The sequence below is a fragment of the Nomascus leucogenys genome, chromosome 20, assembly GCF_006542625.1.
Source record: "Nomascus leucogenys isolate Asia chromosome 20, Asia_NLE_v1, whole genome shotgun sequence".
NCBI lineage: Eukaryota > Metazoa > Chordata > Mammalia > Primates > Hylobatidae > Nomascus > Nomascus leucogenys.
This window is the reverse complement of record NC_044400.1, coordinates 46,828,210-46,848,132: the sequence shown is the minus strand read 5'-3', so window position 1 is coordinate 46,848,132 and position 19,923 is coordinate 46,828,210. Positions and strand designations below refer to the sequence as shown.

The 19,923-nt window shown below is 40.1% G+C and overlaps 1 protein-coding gene across 2 annotated transcripts; it reads left to right on the top strand.

The window, feature by feature from the left end:
• Positions 1 to 30: 30 nt before the first annotated feature.
• On the top strand, positions 31 to 18,678 carry LIAS (lipoic acid synthetase). 2 transcript variants are annotated; one of them, XM_003258592.1, is made up of 11 exons: positions 31 to 188; positions 1,822 to 1,994; positions 3,204 to 3,297; positions 4,545 to 4,625; positions 6,067 to 6,223; positions 6,306 to 6,363; positions 8,601 to 8,729; positions 11,066 to 11,211; positions 12,290 to 12,360; positions 14,148 to 14,259; positions 18,085 to 18,678. In XM_003258592.1, the coding sequence occupies exons 1-11, from the start codon at positions 144 to 146 to the stop codon at positions 18,135 to 18,137; spliced, it is 1,119 nt and encodes a 372-aa protein (XP_003258640.1). In that variant the 5' UTR covers positions 31 to 143; the 3' UTR covers positions 18,138 to 18,678. The 2 variants fall into 2 exon arrangements, with proteins under 2 accessions (XP_003258640.1, XP_030656675.1); XM_030800815.1 differs by lacking the exons at positions 3,204 to 3,297; positions 6,067 to 6,223; positions 6,306 to 6,363 and having other exon boundaries at positions 58 to 188; positions 18,085 to 18,567.
• The last annotated feature ends 1,245 nt before the right edge of the window (positions 18,679 to 19,923 follow it).

Sequence of the window (19,923 nt, the reverse complement as noted above, 5' to 3'; positions counted from 1 at the left end):
GCGCGACGCACGTAAGGCTAAAGCAGCCAATCGTGGAGCAGCTTGGCTGCTTTGTCATAAACGGAGCGACGTATTTTCCACCTGTCCTTTACCAGGAGTTAGCGATCCCTCAACCCCTGCACTGCGCTAGTGCTAAAGAGGAAATGTCTCTACGCTGCGGGGATGCAGCCCGCACCCTGGGGCCCCGGGTGAGCGGCGGGGCGAACGGGTTTGGGCGTGGGGTGGGGGGATTCTATCCCTTCAGAGCGCCCACGCCCAATAATAAAGGCCAGTGCATTTTCTGAACATTTACTTCTAGCCAACGGCGGTTTTAAACGTTTTTCGTGTAATCTCATGTAATTATCCCGCCAGCCCCATGATAAAGAGTCTCTGGCATCAGTTTGTTTGAAAGTCTCTCTGGGCCAGCACTGAGGACTTATTTTCTGCTTAGAGTGGTTTGTACCCTATATTTATGGAGCACTGCAGTGAGCACCCTACATAGCTATTCTGTCTTGGATTCTTACTGTGTGTGAGACACCACCCTAGCCGCAGAGAACACAAACCTGTCCTCTAGGCTTTAGCTGCAGACATTGAGAAGTGCAGTAGCAATCGTGCAGCACCCTAACAGGCACTCTGAGTTGTCGAAGGTTCTTTTGAGTTACATGTGCAGACTCGTGGATTTTGTAGTATTTTAGCTATCTCATGCACGTTTGTGTTCAGATGTAAAAGCCGAATACCATGATTTCTTATGTTCTTGACTGCCATGTTCAAACACAGAAACAGTGTAACCTAGAAAGTAAAAACGTTCATCCTGCACGGTGAAACCCCGTCTCTATTAAAAATACAAAAATTAGCTGAGCGTGGTGGCGCGCGCCTGTAGTCCCAGCTACTCGGGAGGCTGAGGCAGGAGAATCGCTTGAATCCGCGAGGCGGAGGTTGCAGTGAGCCGAGATCGCGCAACTGCACTCCAACCTGGGCGACAGAGCGAGACTCCATCTCAAAAAAAAAAGAAAAAAAAAAAAGAAAGTGAAAACGTTAGGCTTGGTTTTCCCCCTTCCAGTTGTCTGAAACCAACTGGGCATTATTAACCTACGTTTCAACAATTATGCTTATTCAAAGCTCGAGAGATTTATTGCACACTTCACCTTAAACGCCCCTGATTCAAGTCAGGACCAGAACAGTTTTAAGCTGTGGCACCTTCTTCAGTTATTGCAGTTCAATCTTGTTGAAAGACAAACATCTAGTTCCTGGTAGGTGGAGTACATGAAAGTGTGATATATGTTAGATAGTTCCAGAGATTTTCTGGCTGGGCGCGGTGGCTCACGCCGTAATCCCAGCACTTTGGGAGGCCAAGGCAGGTGGATCACCTGAGGTCAGGAGATAGAGACCATCCTGGCTAATATGGTGAAACCCTGTCTCTACTAAAAATACAAAAAAATCAGCCGGGCGTGGTGGCGGGTGCCTGTAGTCCCAGCTACTCAGGAGGCTGAGGCAGGAGAATGGCGTGAACCCGGGAGGCGGAGCTTGCAGTGAGCCAAGATTGCGCCACTGCACTCCAGCCTGGGCAACAGAGCAAGACTCTGTCTCAAAAAAAAAAAAACAGATTTCCAAATCTATTCTAAACTCAGTAGTAAACAGTCAACTCTTATTCTCTTTTAGGTTTGGTTCCTTCAGTCATCTTTTATATTATATTCTAATGCCTTAGAATACTAGAGCTCCTAGTTTGACATAATTTCTGAATCACTTTTTTGGCTTTACCCTTCCGTTTAGGTGTTATGATGGGTTAAAACTAAATTATTACGGACTCCACTAAATAAATGTCATAATTAACTCTTTCTTTAGGTATTTGGGAGATATTTTTGCCACCCAGTCAGACCGTTAAGTTCCTTGCCAGATAAAAAAAAGGAACTCTTACAGAATGGACCAGACCTTCAAGATTTTGTATCTGGTGATCTTGCAGACAGGAGCACCTGGGATGAATATAAAGGAAACCTAAAACGCCAGAAAGGAGAAAGGTAATTGAAAATTTGAGATAATTTTAACGTCCCATTCCTTTATTGTGCATTATTTTCAGATATAACCAAGCCCTAGAATCTGTTTTTAATATCAGACTTGTTAAATTTAGCTAAAAATCATTAGAAAGCTGTGATAACAGAACTAGATAGAACAAGTAAGCTGATGAAATTTTTGGAATCTTTCTATTTTCTCTTGCCCTTACTATGTTACACTGCCATCTCCCCATTTTCTACCCAGCATCCAGCTTCTTCAGAGTAAAGATTACTGCCTTGCTAGTAGTCTGTTAGATCTGGGTTAGTAGGTGTTGATGATCTAACTTGTGCTTCTCCTAGTCAATTTACATGTGACCTATGGATACCTTGCCTTACTTTAAAAGAATGATGGAATTTTATGTAGAAGGTAGATTGAGTTGAGATATCACAAGTGGATGGAAGTCATGGAGAACCAAGGATACACAGTCTCCACTCCAAATTTGAGATCTTTTTTCCATTTAGTAACCACTATAAAATCTAGAATGTAGAGCAGACAGTGCACAGTTGTGATCTTTCCTCAGTCTAAACAAGTAGAGTACTTTTTGGCAGTGTCATTCATGAGGGATGAGATATTCGAAAACTTACTCATTCTCTTATTAGAATAGTGTAACTCTGCCTTTGCAAAAAAGGTAGACATGAGTATAGCACCCTGTTACACTCCATTATTGGTGTTTTCTTTTTTGTTGTTCGTTTTTGAGACAGTCTTGCTCTGTCGCCCAGGTTGGAGTGCAGTGGCGCGATCTTGGCTCACTGCAACCCCCGCCTCCCAGGTTCAAGGGATTCTTCTGCCTCAGCGTCCCAAGTAGCTGGGACTACAGGCGCCTGCCACCATGCCCGGCTAATTTTTGTCTTTTTGGTAGAGACAGGGCTTCACGATATTGGCCAAGCTAGTCTCGAACTCCTGACCTTGTGATCCGCCCACCTCAGCCTCCCAAAGTGCTGGGATTACAGGCGTGAGCCACCACACCCAGCCATTATTGGTGTTTTCTAAAGTGGTTTGAGCAAGGCTAAATTTGATTCTGTGTTCTTACTCCTATGACAGAAATTATAAGAGTTATTCTAAGGTTATAGAAAAAATTATTAACTAGGAATTGTAATAGAAGAAATTAACTTCAAAGCTGTGTAATTATTTGGCAGCGTATTTGTTAATAGATAGTTATGTTTGGCTTTCCTTAGGTTAAGACTACCTCCATGGCTAAAGACAGAGATTCCCATGGGGAAAAATTACAATAAACTGAAAAGTACTTTGCGGAATTTAAATCTCCATACAGTAAGTTGTCAAAGTGTAAACTATCCCTCTTAACCAAAAGCCGTGTTTCTACATTTATATAACTTAAAGATTATTGATAAATATATAAATAATAGCAAAGAAAGTAAACATGTTAAGTGATACATTACTACCAGAAATGGAAATATATTTAGAATCATTTTTCCGGCAAACAGAGATTTTTTGCCCTACAAGTTTGGAAACAAGGCTTTGTTTGTTTGTTTTATATTGCAGATTAGATACGTGATTCGTTGGAAAGAATATAAAATTAAATGTGAAGCTATGTCACATATGCAATGCCATATATAAACCATACTCCTTTACCTTTAACTCTTCAGTATATATTCTTTCAGACTTTTTTATTTGCACATATGAAGTATATACATTCGTAAAGTTTTTAATTTAAAAATTGGATTTTGGCCGGGTGCGGTGGCTCACACCTATAATTCCAGTACTTCGGAAGGCCGAGGCAGGAGGATCACCTGAGGTCAGGAGTTCAAGACCAGCCTGGCCAACATGGTGAAACCCCGTCTCTACTAAAAATACAAAAAAAATTAGCTGGGCGTGGTGGCGTGAGCCTGTAGTCCCAGCTACTCGGAAGGCTGAGGCTGGAGAATCACTTGAGCTTGAGAGGTGGAGATTGCAGTGAGCTGAGATGGCACCACTGCACTCCAGCCTGGATTACAGAGTGAGACTCCATCTTAAAAAAAATAAAAATTCAAGTCTGTCCATTCTTACATAATTATGTAAGGGAGTACACTTCTATAGGACATGCTCACTACACTCTAATCTTAATATAGAGTTTGGCAGTTTAACAGCCCTTTTTTTTTTTTTTTTTTTTGAAGACAGGGCATTGCTCTGTTGTCCATGCTGGAGTGCTGTGGCATAATTGCCTTGACCTCCCAGGCTCAAGTGATCCTCCCTCCTCAGCCTTCTGAGTAGCTGGGAGTATAGGTGCACATTACCACGCCTGACTAACATTTTGATTTTTTGTAGAGGCGGGATTTCACTATGTTGCCCAGACTGGTTCCAGGTTCCTGGGCTCAAGCAGTCCTCCTGCCTCAGCTTCCCAAAGTGCTGGAATTACAGGCATGAGCCAGCGCATGGTCTTAACAGCATTTTTGAATAGTGAATGTCTTCAAAAATATGTTGTAAACAATGAGCAGTTTAAAATGTCTAATCACAGTCACCAATTGTTTAGGTGGTGGATATTGTCAACCTAATGGTGTTCCATTTCCTTTTGCATACAGGTATGTGAGGAAGCTCGATGTCCCAATATTGGAGAGTGTTGGGGAGGTGGAGAATATGCCACCGCCACAGCCACAATCATGGTAGGGCCAGCCTCAACCTCTATGGCTTTAGTCTAGAAACTGAAAGGGACTGTTTTGTGTCTTCCTCCTAAAAATGTGCATTATGACTCTCTGGTCAGATTTTTCATTACATTTGCATTTATGAAAAATATTAAGAAAAAACCTGATGGAATAATCCAACCTGTTGTGATCTCACCCTTCTCTGAATAAATCTATTATTGGTTCTTTCATTTATGTGATAGTTAATCACATGCTGCCTTGAGATACCTCTCCTATCAATGTTTGAAAACATTATTCATGATTGCTTAGCTTTTTATGTTTTTCTGTTTAATATATTCAACAAGAAGGAGCTGTGCTTTCTGTTTTCACATCCATAGAGACCTGCACATTGATCTGTCACATATTTTATGTCTTTTAAAATCATCTTTTTTTATTATTGAGTAGATATAAAAGTATCTTCATAGGTCGGGTGCAGTGGCTCATGCCTGTAATCTCAGCATTTTGGGAGGCCGAGGCAGGCAGATCATTTGAACCCAGGAGTTCGAGACCAGCTAGGCAACATGGTAAAACTTTGTCCATACAAAAAAAAGTTTTTAAAAATTAGCTGGGCATGGTGGCACTTGTCTGTATACCCAACTTCTGAGGAGGCTGAGGTGGGAGGATCACTTGAGCCCAACAGGTCGAGGCTGCAGTAAGACATGATCATGCCACTGCATCCCAGCTTAGACTACAGAGCAAGACCCTGTTTCGAAAAAAAAAAAAAAAAGTATCTTACAAACTGTGTAAGTTATAAAGAATAACACAACAGACACCCTCATACCTCCAGTTTGAGATTAAAACGTTAGCATTATCTTTGAATACCCCTCTGTATCCCCTAAACTGTATATTAGAATCCCATTTTTCAGTTGTGTTTCCATTTTGTTTTAAGAAATGGGGGTCTCACTCTGTCACCCAGGCTGGAGTGCAGTGGCACAGTCATAGCTCACTGCAGCCTCGAACTCCTAGGCTCAAGTAATCCTCCTATCTCGGCCTCCCTAAATACCTGAGGCTACAGGTACATGCCACTGCACCCAGCTAATTTTTAGAGACAGGGTCACACTGTGTTGCCCATGCTGGTCTCACTCTTAACAATCCTCTCACCTCAGCCTCCAGAGTAGCTGGGATTGTAGGAGCAAACCACTGTACCCTGCTTTGTTTTTAAATTTAAATTTTGTGTCCTTTCCTGATCCCATCCCGTTTTCCCTGAACACTATTCTTATTGCTGAGTTTATTATTTCCCTTTCTTTTTAGTTTTATCACATATATTTGTGCTCCTTGACTATCATTTAGTTTTGAATGTTTCAAATTTCTTATAAACAGAACCAAACTGTATGCATTCTTTGCAACTTGCTTTATTCTCTCAACATTATGTCCTTAAAGGTCATCTGTCTATTTCATTTAAATTGTAACATTTCTATTCTAGTTGATGGGTGACACATGTACAAGAGGTTGCAGATTTTGTTCTGTTAAGACTGCAAGAAAACCTCCTCCACTGGATGCCAGTGAGCCCTACAATACTGCAAAGGCAATTGCAGAATGGGGTCTGGATTATGTCGTCCTGACATCTGTGGATCGAGATGGTTAGTGTGTCATCATGGCCTCTACCAGAAATTGGCTCTAAGTGGTGACATCATCTTGAGCAGTGGATTCTTTTGTTTCTAGATATGCCTGATGGGGGAGCTGAACACATTGCAAAGACTGTATCATATTTAAAGGAAAGGTACTTATTTTTGTTTGTGTAATTTAAGGACCTTTTTGGACCCATATGAGTTCAGTTTAAGTTCATTACCTTGAAGCAGGGATTATTCACTATTTGGAGAGTTTCATAGTTTTCTGATAATTCACTGGAAATTATGTATACATTTCTTTGGAAAAAGCATATTTGTATGTACAGATACATATTTGCAGAGAATTTTAGGGGCTCAGTGACATGAACTTACCCATTGACCTTTAGCCCATAGAATCTCTCCCTCATATTAGAGCATTAGTCTAAACTTTGAATGATTTTCTTTAAAAAGTATAAACCTGGTTTTCTTAGTAATGATTTTTTTTTTTTTTTTTGAGACGGAGTCTCGCTCTTTTGCCCAGGCTACAGTGCATGGCACCATCTCACTGCAACCTCTGCCTCCCAGTTCAAGCATTTATCCTGCCTCAGCCTCCTGAGTAGCTGGGATTACAGGCCCGCGCCACTACGCTCAGCTAATTTTTGTACTTTTAGTAGAGATAGGGTTTGACCATGTTGGCCAGGATGGTCTCAAACTCCTGACCTCAATTGATCCACCCACCTGAGCCTACCAAGGTACGGGATTACAGGCCTGAGCCATCGCGCCCAGCCTGTTTTTTTTGTTTTGTTTTGTTTTTTTGTTTTTTCTTTTAAGAGACAGTCTTGCTTTGTCATCTAGGCTGGAGTGCAGTGGCCTGATGATCATAGCTCACTGCAGCCTCAAACTTCTGGGCTCAAGCAATCCTTCTGCCTCAGCCTCCCAAGTAGCTGGGACTACAGGTACACACTACCACACTTGGCTAATGTTTTTACATTTTTTTTTAGAGACAGAATCTTGCTACGTTCCCCAGGCTGGTCTCAAACTCCTGACCTCAACCAATACTCTTGCCTTGCCCTCCCAAAGTGCTAGGATTATTCTAATTTTCTACAACTCAGTACTAGTTTGGCACCTAAGCGCACTTAGTAAATTTTTTAAATGATTCCCTAGTATTTTCTATTTTCTATTTACCATAGTTCATTTTTGAAAAATCTGTTTGCAACCCACTAGGTTTATTTTACAAGCTTCAATGGGTCTCAGCTTGCAGTTTAAAAAAGCAATAGAACCAAGCACAGTGGTTCACGCCTGTAGTTCTAGCACTTTGGAAGGCCAAAGCAGGAAGATTGCTTGAGGCCAGGTGTTCAAGACCAGCCTGGGCAACATAGGGAGATGCTGTCTCTACAAAAAATAAATTAAAAAATAGCTGGATGTGGTAGCATGCACCCATAGCCCTACCTGCTTGGGAGGCTGAGGCAGAAGGACTGCGTGAGCCCAGGAGTTCAAAGTTACAGTGAGCTATGATGCACTGGGCAACAGAGCAAGACCCACAAATAATGAACATCTTTTTTTCTTTTGTTTTAAAATAATATCATACTGCAAATTTCATACTGTTTTTATTTAAAAAAAAACAATTATAGGATATGTTCTTTGAACATCTCTTATATTCATGATAAGGGTGTACATGTGGTCTTTTCTACATCTGTTCTTTCAGGGAACAACTCCAGACACTTTGCCAGTGGGTTTGTGAAAAAATTTGTCAGCTCTTTCAGTCATTTTTGCTGGTGTCAAAGGGAACAGCTCTGTGACCCAGTTCACATTATAGTGCTTGGATGAATAGATAATAGCCGCAATATAAATAGGAAGATTAACGTTTAGCTCGTACTTCGTTTAACAAAGCTCATGACTCAGCAACCCAGAAAATAGTTTTTAAAACCCATAGCACTTGTGAAATATTTGCCTAGAGGAAGGGAGGAGAGCATGATTTGGTGACTTTTTAAAGAAATCAAAATTAAAGCAATCAAATAATACATTTATATAAGAAATATTTCAATTTACTTTCCAATGAGTAAAGTTTTATGTTTAATGTTTTAATATTTCATATTTTAGTTTCTTACAATCATTTACGTTTTCTAAAACCTACTCAAATTAGGTTTAAAAGTCTACTATATATGATTTGAAATTTTATTCAATTTGCCTACAGGTGTGTTTTAACCACTGTGTACATAGTATTTAATGGTCTGCTTTTTTTTTTTTATAATGGTTCATGTATGAACATCTGTATGTTCATACTTTTCTTGACAAAGTTCTAAAGGTTACTGTGTTGAAAGATACTGAATGATTACTGATAATTTCTATTTTGAGGAACAGGTATATCAGTTCTTTCTCTCTGTTTGATAATTCTCTCTTTTCCCCTTAGGAATCCAAAAATCCTTGTGGAATGTCTTACTCCTGATTTTCGAGGTGATCTCAAAGCAATAGAAAAAGTTGCTCTGTCAGGATTAGATGTGTATGCACATAATGTAGAAACAGTCCCGGAATTACAGAGGTGAATACACGTACAAAGTAATGTTGGGAAGTTAGGCGGGTCAAAATATGCCATATATTCTTACCTTTTCCAGGGGTGAATTTTGCCATTGACTTTTACAAAGTAAACTCTATTCTTTTTTGTTTTTTAGGCAAACTCAATCTATGTCTGTTACATAAAAATCAGAAAATATCACCAACAAAAACAGCATAAATATCACCCATAATAGTATTTCCACCCAGCAATATCAGTTACTAACACCTTAGTGTTTATATTATAAACACTATATTTATACTACATATTTGTATTTTTATATTTATAATATATTTAATTTTTATATTATAAACATTAAGATGTTAGTAACTCATATTACTAACAGTTACTGTGTGTGTTTTAATACCCACAAATAATGAACATCTTTTTTTCTTTTGTTTTAAAATAATATCATACTGCAAATTTCAGTGAGTTGTTTGTTTCCCCCTCCCCACAAAAGTTTTCAAAGGAGGGAAAAAATTACACTAGAGCAATTGCTTTGGTTGTAATTCTAAAGAAAAGACTTCAAAAATATATTTGGCTGGACGCTGTGGCTCACACCTGTAATCCCAGCACTTTGGGAGGCAGAGGCAGGCAGATCACCTGAGGTTGGGAGTTCGAGACCAGCCTGACCAACATGGAGAAACCCCGTCTCTACTAAAAATACAAGATAGCCAGGCGTGGTGGCACATGCCTGTAATCCCAGCTACTCGGTAGGCTGAAGCAGGAGAAGAATCACTTGAACTCGGGAGGCGGAGGTTGCAGTGAGCTGAGATCGTGCCATTGCATCCAGCTTGGGCAACAAGAGCGAAACTCCATCTAGAAAGAAAAAAGAGAAAGGAAAAAAAAATATACATATAAAATATATATTCAGTATATATTCAGCACTAATATGTGTAATAAATGATGCAGAAGAAAAACTCGTGGCTCACACCTGTAATCCTAGCACTTTGGGAGGCCGAGGCAGGCGGATTACCTGAGTTCGGGAGTTCAAGACCGGTCTGGCCAACATGATGAAACCCCGTCTCTACTAAATACATAAAAAATTAGCCAGGTACAGACCTGTAATTCCAGCTACTCTGGAGGCTGAGGCAGGAGAATTGCCTGGACCCGGGAGGCGAAGTTTGCGGTGAGCCGAGATAGCGCCACTGCACTCCAGCCTGGGTGACAGAGCAAAACTTTGTCTCAAAAAAAAAAAAAAACTCATATCATTCAGATGTACTTTTTTAAAAAAGTAGACACTATGCTTTCTTACTCCTAATAATTTCAGTAATTAAGAATAATTATTGGCAAGTAACACTGATGTAAGAAAAAAAGTAAGGATTGTTATCCACATCCATTCAAATTTTAGAAAAATGAACATTTTAAGCTTCGGGCAAGAGTAATATCATTTTTTTCTTTAATTTTAGCATTTAGCAGTGATTTTATTAGCTTCTACATATGATCTGTGTTATAGAGCCTGAAAGAAGTTACAGTAAACTAACCACCGTTTTCACTAAATCATAAACAGTAGAGACCATAACTTAATTTCAGTGGAGAAATTCTGTTAAAAAGTGATTTCTATAATGTCAGCTTCACAGTTATTTTAAAATTCATAAATTTGTTTCTTCTCTTTCCTGTTAACTAGTCTCTAATGAAAAACAATTACAGAAAATAAAGCTGCATTAGAATTGAAATGAAATCCAGTTTAACATCAGAAGCTTTCTGGCCTTTTGGCTTAAAGGTTAAGTCATTTAAGCCATGGTGGTTTGGCCATTGTTGAAGTTTAGGACACAGCCTGTTCCAACCTCGTCATGATACCACCACCAGTGGGTGCCAGTTTCCCTGGTTTCACTTAAAAACATGATCCTTTCCAGTGAAAATTCCAGAATCATGCATTTCTTTACCTAAGAGGTGGCAGTGTTGTATACTCACCAGCAGAGGGCAGCTTAGTCTTCAGAAAAGAAATGAACATGAAAGTTTTAACCCTCTGACGTGGGTTCGGCTTATTTTTTTCTTTGTTCAGTATGGAGACTCTCTTCTGCTTTTTTTCCTTTCTCTTCTAATTTTTCGCTTCAGAATTCTGGTTTCTCAGTGCATAAACTGAAGTAATTTCTTCCATTCTACTTTTCTTTGCCCCAGGCTTGAGACAGAACTAGGGAGCCCAGTGAGGCCTTTTCTTTCCTAAATTAACAGTTAGGCATTTGTGCATAAATGCTACCTTTGAACTATGTGATTTAAGATAATGTGCAGAATGTACTTCTCTGGTCTTTCAGGTTGCTTGCATAACTATGTACTTAGTTGAACTTGTAATTCTTGCTGACAACAGTCCTGCTGTTTTCCAGTAAGGTTCGTGATCCTCGGGCCAATTTTGATCAGTCCCTACGTGTATTGAAACATGCCAAGAAGGTTCAGCCCGATGTTATTTCTAAAACATCTATAATGTTGGGTTTAGGCGAGAATGATGAGCAAGTATATGCAACAATGAAAGGTAAAGAAATTGAAAAATGAAAAATCTTTCCCATGTAATTTGAGTAATAGCAGGAACCTACTCACTTTGAAGGCCCTTCTAAGAACAAAGAAAAGTATATGGTTATAAATGGCAGCATAAAAAGGAAACCAACTTGCACATGCACCCTTAAATCTAAAATACAAGTTAAAAAAAAAAAAAAGCGAAGGAAATAAATTTTCTTGGAATTTCATGGAGTGATATGCATGACGCTCAGGATACAAAATTTATATCCCATTTTATTCCGCATCCTTGCATCCACTGAAAGCATGATTTCATCCACTTTTCTCATTCTATCATTGGACACTTTTGGAGAGGCAGCCAGGTACCAGGCACTGACAGTTCACAGATCAATGAGACTAATCCAGGCCTCTGAGAAAGAGCTTACTTGTAGCATTGTCACATAACATGGTGTGCTTTGGACTTTGCTGAACCTTAGTCCTGTAAGTCCGTTTGCTTTGTGATTCTTGGGCTTTTTAAACTTTGGAATTTAAAAGTTTTAATTTTAGCTGAGGACCCTTGGACTACTTGTAGTTATTTAGTGGTTCAAAGAGTAATTTAAGTTCATATAGTAATCAAGACCTGCTGTTTACCACATTGCACACAGTTTATTAGAAAGATTCCGATATGTCATAGTTTAAATCACAGCCCCCATAGCATATCTTGTGCATTTAGTAAAAGCCTAATGCAACATATTTGCACTATAATATAGGTGCATTAAGGTTTTTGCATATACCATTTCCCATACCTTTTCTGCCAAACAGACTCCTACTCTAAAACACCCTCCACTACTATTTTAGCATTGATTCCTTAGTATTAGAAGTATTTATCCTTGTATCTATCAGCCCTACATGACTGTCTTAATTATTATTGTTTTCAGTCCTTACCACAGTCCCTGGCACATAATACTTTTGAATGAATAGATGTTGTCTTATTTTCCAACATGAAGATTATGGACTGTCATAAAGTTCACACCGTTTTTAAATATTCCTTAGGAAAATTATGCTTAGAACTACAATTAAAGTATTTGCTAATGTAATTTGTGATTTTCTTCCTACAGCACTTCGTGAGGCAGATGTAGACTGCTTGACTTTAGGACAATATATGCAGCCAACAAGGCGTCACCTTAAGGTACACGTATCTTGATTTGCTGTTTTTTGTTTTTTGTTTTTTTAAGATGGAGTTTTGCCCTTCTCGCCCAAGCTGGAGTGTAGTGGCACGATCTCAGCTCACTGTAATCTCTGCCTCCTGGGTTCAGGTGATTCTCCTGCCTCACCCTCCTGAGTAGCTGCGACTACAGGCGGGTGCCACTACATCCGGCTAAAATATATATATATATAAAATTTTTTTTTTTCTTGACACAGAGTCTCACTCTGTCACCCAGGCTAGAGTGCAGTGGTGCAATCTCGGCTCACTGCAACCTCCACCTCCCGGGTTCAAACGATTTTCATGCCTCAGCCTCCTGAGTAGCTGGGATTACAGGCACACACTACCACACCCGACTAATTTTTTTGTATTTTTAGAGACAAGATTTTGCCATGTTGCCCAGGCTGGTCTCGAACTCCTGAGCTCAGGCAATCCACCCGCTTCGGCCTCCCAAAGTGCTAGGATTACAGGCGTGAGCCACTGCACCCGGCCAATTTTTTATATTTTTAATAGAGTTGGGGTTTCATCATTTTGGCCAGGCTAGTCTCGAACTCCTGACCTTAGGTGATCCGCCCGCCTCAGCCTTCCAAAGTGCTGGGATTACAGGTGTGAGCCACTGCTCCCAGCCCATGTATAGCTTTTGACTCCCAAAAAAACATAACTACTAATAGCCTTCTGTTGACCGGAAGCCTTACCAATAACAACAGTCAATTAACACACATTTTGTATGTTACATGTACTTTTATATATATGTATGTGTGTGTGTATATCTGTATATATACACACATATATATATACACACACACACACACACACACATATATATATACACATCTTATTCTTACAGTAAAGTCAGCTAGAGAAAAAATCTTTTTAAGAAAATCATAAGGAAAATATATTTACTAGTCATTAAGTGGAAGTGGACCATCATAAAGGTCTCCATCCTCATCATGTTCATGTAGATGAGGAGGAGGGAGAAGAAGAGGAGTTAGTCATGCTGTCTCAGGGGTGGCAGAAATGGAAGAAAATCTTTGTATAAGTGGGCCTGTGCAGTTACCATGTTGTTCAAGGCTCGGCTATATACTTACAAGTCCCAGTTTTCATTTTATTATCTACATAAATCAGCTACATTTGCACATATTTGCTGCCTCCCCCATTCTCTCCACAAATTTCACAACTCAAGTGAACCTAGAGAAAAAGAATTTAAAAGTTGGGAAATGGCACTCATTTACACTTGGTTATTGTGTAACTTGTTTTTGTTATGTTAGAGCCAGAGGCGAAGTAAGAATGGGAAACCATTCTTTCTATTTCTATCGTGGACATCTATCCATTCATTCAAGAAGCTTGTGTTGAGCAGTGACCATGTGCCAGTCACAGTGCTAAGCAGAAGATACAAGTTGAGTAAGACAGTCTTGTCCTCAAGAATTGGATAGGCATGAGTAATTCTTGAATTTAGCTGTTAACGAAGGAAAAATATAGATAAATAATATCTGTAGATATTATCTCTTCTTTCTCTGTCCTTTGGAATAGCCAGTGTAGCACAAAATTGATATGCTTCCCTGTCTCTGTAATTCCCTGTATTTACATCCCAATAGAGTGGCCAGAAAGTAACCAGTAAACACGTAGTCAGGGAGGAGGGAGAGGACAAAAGCCTGGGGGTGGGGGCAAGATAAATTATGCAGTGAAGAGCATTCTGCATACATGGGTATAGACTTTCTGCAGAATCAAAGTGGAATTCTAAAATCTGATCAGAAGTAATTATTTAAATCTAGGTTGAAGAATATATTACTCCTGAAAAATTCAAATACTGGGAAAAAGTAGGAAATGAACTTGGATTTCATTATACTGCAAGTGGCCCTTTGGTGCGTTCTTCATATAAAGCAGGTAAGTTAGATTGTGGGGCATGGTTTTATTTAGGCCATTAACTTTCCACATTAAGTTCTACCACCAATCACTAAAACTCCTGACAAATTCTGATACCTTTGGTGGTCTTGGTAGAGGGCGTAGTTTTTTTTCTGGAACATTCTTAGGAGCTTTGCTCCATGGGAATCATATTAAGAAAAGTTTCTCTTAATCTTTTGTTTCTTAAACAAATTCAGCCCCCTGCTTTGTAACTCAGCTACTATAGTAAAAGCAGAAACAATTAGTTTATTAATTTTTTCTATGTGTAGATTTCAGTAGTAGGTTATTCAGAAATGACAGAGCATGTCAAGCATCTAATAGGGTTTTCTGAGAAATACATATTTATTTGGAAATGATACCAGCTGCATCTCCAGACTACCAGTTTCAATCAGTTTAAGCACTGAAAAGTATCTATTTGATAGCATTGCTTGCATCATTAAATTTCTTTGTATTTTTCCCCCAGAGGCAACAGAAAAATATCCATAAGATTATTTTTCTCTGTAGAAACGTTTAGTGGTTTTACTAGCTACAAGGCAAATTTTTTTTACCTTTGGAATTTCAGCTCTTAATCAATAGCTTGAATTGATTTATGAAAATAAAATCATTTTCCAAGGGATAAAAAGTCATGTGATAATGATTGTCAGAGGATCCATAAAAACATATCTGAAGACTGAATTTAATCTAGAAAGTGTTTATGATGTCCCTGTCAGTTGGACTTAACAATTATAATGATTAAGAATAAATAGGCTGGCCAGGTGGGGTGGCTCACACCTGTAATCCCAGCACTTTGGGAGGCCGAGGCGGGCAGATCACGAGGTCAGGAGATCAAGACCATCCTGGCTAACACAGTGAAACCCTCTCCACTAAAAATACAAAAAAATTAATTGGGCATGGTGGCGGGCGCCTGTAGTCCCAGCTACTCGGGAGCCTGAGGCAGGAGAATGGCATGAACCTGGGAGGCAGAGCTTGCAGTGAGCCGAGATTGTGCCACTGCACTCCAGCCTGGGCAACAGAGCAAGACTCTGTCTCCAAAAAAAAAAAAAAAGAATAAATAGGCCAGGCAAGGTGGCTCATGCCTGTATTCCCAGCACTTTGGAAGGCAAGAGGATTACTTGAGCCCAGGAGTTCAAGGATGCAGTGAGCTATGATCGTGTCACTACAACTCCAGCCTGGGCAACAGAGCAAGACACTATGTCTCAAAAATAAAATAAAAAGAGAAACAGGCCAGGTGTGGTGGTGTGTGCCTATAGTCCCAACTTCTTGGGAGACTGAGGCAGGAGGATCGCATGGACCTAGGAGTTCACATACAGCCTGAGCAACATTGTGAGATCTCATCTCTTTATTTTTTATTTTATTATTATTTTTTTTTTAGATTCAGTCTCTCTCCATCGCCTAGGCTGGAGTGCAGTGGCACAATCCTGACTCACTGCAACCTCTGCCTCTTGGGTTCATGCCATTCTCCTGCCTCAGCCTCCTGAGTAGCTGGGACTACAGGTGCCTGCCACCACACCTGGCTAATTTTTTGTATTTTTAGTAGAGATGGGGTTTCACCGTGTTAGCCAGGATGGCTTCAATCTCCTGACCTAGTGATCCGCCCACCTCGGCCTCCCAAAGTGCTGGGATTACAGATGTGATCCACCGCACCCGGCCGACCCTGTCTCTAAAAATAAACTAGGTATTAGCCAGGCATGGTGGCTAATGCCTGAAATCCCAACACTTTGGGAGGCCAAGGTGGGCGGATCACGAGGTCAAGAGATTGAGATCATCCTGGCCAACATGGTGAAACCCCATCTCTACTAAAAATACAAAAATTAGCTGGGCACGGTGGTGCGCACCTGTAGTCCCAGCTACTCGGGAGGCTGAGGCAAGAGAATAGCTTGAACCTGGGAGGCAGAGGTTGCAGTGAGCCAAGATCCTGCCACTCCACTCCAGCTTGGCGAAAGAGCGAGACTCTGTCTCCAAAAGAAAATATATATATACAAAAATTAGCCGGGCATGGTGGCGTGTGCCTGTAGTCCCAGCTACTTGGGAGGCTGAGGCAGGAGAATTGCTTGAACCCGAGAGACAGAGGTTGTGGTGAGCCGAGATCATGCCACTGCACTCCAGCCTGGGCAACAGAGCAAGACTCTGTCTCAAAAATAAATAAATAAATAAATAAATTAGGTAATTCTTTTTTAATCTAAAGGAATGATGTGTTAAATGATTGCTTTATATACTGGGGTCTAAATCTTAAATATGTTTAAATTAGACAAATTCTATTTGAAAAAATTAATGCTCCAGTATTAGTAATATTCAGTATGTTCCTAGTTCCTATAAAGACATTTAAGGGGTGCAGTGGCTCACGCCTGTAATCCTAGCACTTTGGGAGGCCGAGGCGGATGGATCACTTGAGCCCAGGAGTTCAAGACCAGCCTGGGCAACATGGCAAAACCCCATCTCTACAAAAATACAAAGATTAGCTGGGTGGCTGATTTGCTGGGTGGTGGTGGGCACCTTTGGTTCTAGCTACCCAGGAGGCTGAGGTGGGAGGATCACCTGAGCCCAGGAGGTTGAGGCTGCAGTGAGCTGTGATCGTGCCACTGCACTCCAGCCTGGGTGACGGAATGAGACCCTGTCTCAAAAATAAATAAATAAATAAATAAAAATAGTAATTTAAAACATTTTAATGAACTAATAGCTCATCAAGTTTGAAAACCCAAGAATTTGATTCAGCACCGACTGACAGAATGTGGGGACTTTGAAAACCAGTAATTATAAGTGATTTAGTCTTCAAGCAGCACTGCTGGCAAGCTAAAAATACATGTGAAGGATAGAACCATTATCAGCTTCTAGAATGGTTAGAGTAACATCCTTTGAAAGGAGTTTTTCTTTTGCTAAAGAAAAATTTCTAACATAAAAGGAAGTAAATTATGAACTTTCTGATGCTTTCTAAATTACCAGGAAAAGATCAGATTCTGGTACATGATGAGCATTAGACTAAAATGAGGGATTAGGGTCTGGTAAAGTTGGTGCTACTCCCACGACATTTGGAGGAGGTATGGAGCAGCATGGATTACTTGGCTGGGTTATGAGCCTTGGGATTTGCAGAGATTATATGTAGATACACTCATCACAGTTCTACTCATATGTACGATGGCAAAGAGAAGTTAATCAGACTCATAAAATCAGGCCTCTAGTGCTGCACTCTACCAATAAGCATTGAGTCGTGCTGTAAGAGTGATAGACTAAATGGAACACTAATGGCCTAAAAAGAGAATGTGCCCTCTAAGCTGCTAACTTATTGCATAGGCACAACTCAGGCGGTGGGGAGAAAGCCCATTACAAATGAAGAGCTCTTGCTTCCCTAGAGGGGAATAAGCTAAAGAAATTCCATCAGATGCGTCTGCTCAACTGCAACGAGGTCTGTTTTATAAACATCAGATCCAGCCTAATAATGTAGCAAAATTGCTCTTGGAAATGAATTTTGCCAAGAGCAATACTTTGACAGTGATGAGGGAGAGATAGTGCACATAAAATAGAATAAATGTGCAGACCCATGTATACAGTAGGGTCACCCTTTGTAATATTGGGTTACTAGAAAGAATAATAGTAGGAGACTCTAGTCATTATTGCTGGGGAGAAGGGCCAAAGACATAGGGGATATTTAGGTTAGAAAAATATTGCCTTTGAGGTTTGAGAAGAGAGAAGTGCCAGTAAATACAAAAGTCTTCTTTAAAGGGGAAATACCAAAAATATAATTCTGAAACAGTTGTCTCACTGTTATTTACTTTAAATTGATAATAATGTGTTTTCCTTTTTCCTAAATAGGTGAATTTTTCCTGAAAAATCTAGTGGCTAAAAGAAAAACAAAAGCCCTCTAAAACTTCAACAAGACCTTCAAGATCAAAGAAATTTTTAAAATTGGATTCCAGTTAATAACAGAGGTGGTGCCAGAATGCCTGGACTGCAGTGGATGTACCCCACCTCTTTGCTTAAAAAAAAAAAAAAAAAATGTCAATAGCCAGGCGTAGTGGCTCACGCCTGTAATCCCAGCACTTTAGGACGCCAAGGCGGGTGGATCACCTGAGGTCAGGAGTTCGAGACCAGCCTGGCCAACATGGTGAAACCCTGTCTCCACTAAAAACACAAAAATTAGTCAGGTGTGATGGTGGGCGCCTGTAATCCCAGCTACTCGGGAGGCTAAGGCAGGAGAATTGCTTGAACCTGGGAGGGGGAGGTTGCAGTGAGCCAAGATCGCTCCATTGCCCTCCAGCCTGGGTGACAAGAGCAAAACTCCATCTCAGATAAAAAGGAAAAAAAAGTCAATAAACTGTACAAATTTAATTACAGTAATTCATTTGGCTTTTAGTGTATCTTCTTTGTCCCAATTAAACAGTTGCTTGCTGTGATGTAATCTTAAAATATCTTCGTAAGAATTTTCTTTTAACATAATTTTAAAATGCATTAAAAACTTCCAGAGAAGAGGCATGGTGGCTCACACCTATAATCCCAACATTTTGGGAGGCCAAGGCGGGCGGATCACTTGAACCCAGGAGTTCGAGACCAGCCTGGGCAACATGGTGAGACCCTATCTCTACAAAAAATTAGCCAGATGTGGTGGCACGTACCCGTAGTCCCAGCTACTCAGGCTGAGGTGAGAGGATCTCTTGAACCTGGAAAGCAGAGGTTGCAATGAGCTGAAGTGGTGCCACTGCTGTCCAGCCTGGGCACTACAACTGCTCTCCAGACCTGTCTCAAAAAAAAACCCAAAAACTTCAGAAGATTTTCCAATCCACTGTTAACATCATCATTACATTTCATTTATGAAAAATAAAAACTTCATTTATGTTACTGTGATGAAACAGTCAACATAGATTGAAACTCATCAGTTTACTTATGATTAGATTAGCATTTGTCCTTATGACATTGGAATAATTTAGAAAGGCTTAAGAGTGAATGTTGGCCAGATGTGGTGGCTCATGCCTGTAATTCCAGCACTCTGAGAGGCCGAGGTGGGCAGATCACCTGAGGTCGGGAGTTTGAGACCAGTCTGGCCAACCTGGTGAAACTCCATTGCTACTAAAAATTAAAAAATTAGCTAGGTGTGTTGGCAGGTGCCTGTAATCCCAGCTACTCGGGAGGCTGAGGCACGAGAATTACTTGAGCCTGTGAAGCAGAGACTGCAGTGAGGCGATATTGTGCCACTGCACTCCAGCCTGGGCAACAGAGTGAGACTGTCTCAAAAAAAAAAAAAAAAAAAGTAAATGTTAATTTTTTACATTGGTGTGACTACTTCAGAACCTGCAAAATAGTTTTATGCTGATTACATTTAGTCCCTCTGAAAAAACCAAGGCCATAATGCTGCCTAAGACATGGAAATAGAACCTAGAAATATTAACCCTTATTTGTATGGTAGCTTGCTAAATCCACATGCCCTATTCCTTTCATTTCTCACATTGGTTGTATTATATGATGGTAAAGACCTGAGAAAGGAATTTCCTTCCAAAATACTAATAACTCAGATTCATCTTTTGACTGAATTCTGCCTTTCTACTTTTTCTGCATATCTAAAAGGACACTTTTAGATGGCCATGTTGTAAAATATGTAAAGTGGATAGCCAATTCTGTTTTGAATTCTTATAACGAGCCAGTATTATAAAAGTAATG

Excerpts from the sequence above, each read along its gene's own strand:
- LIAS (XM_003258592.1), top strand. The coding sequence starts at position 144 with ATGTCTCTACGCTGCGGGGATGCAGCCCGCACCCTGGGGCCCCGG. Across the intron at positions 8,730-11,065 it reads ACAGTCCCGGAATTACAGAG|TAAGGTTCGTGATCCTCGGG; the intron begins GTGAATACACGT and ends GCTGTTTTCCAG. Across the intron at positions 11,212-12,289 it reads AGTATATGCAACAATGAAAG|CACTTCGTGAGGCAGATGTA; the intron begins GTAAAGAAATTG and ends TTCTTCCTACAG.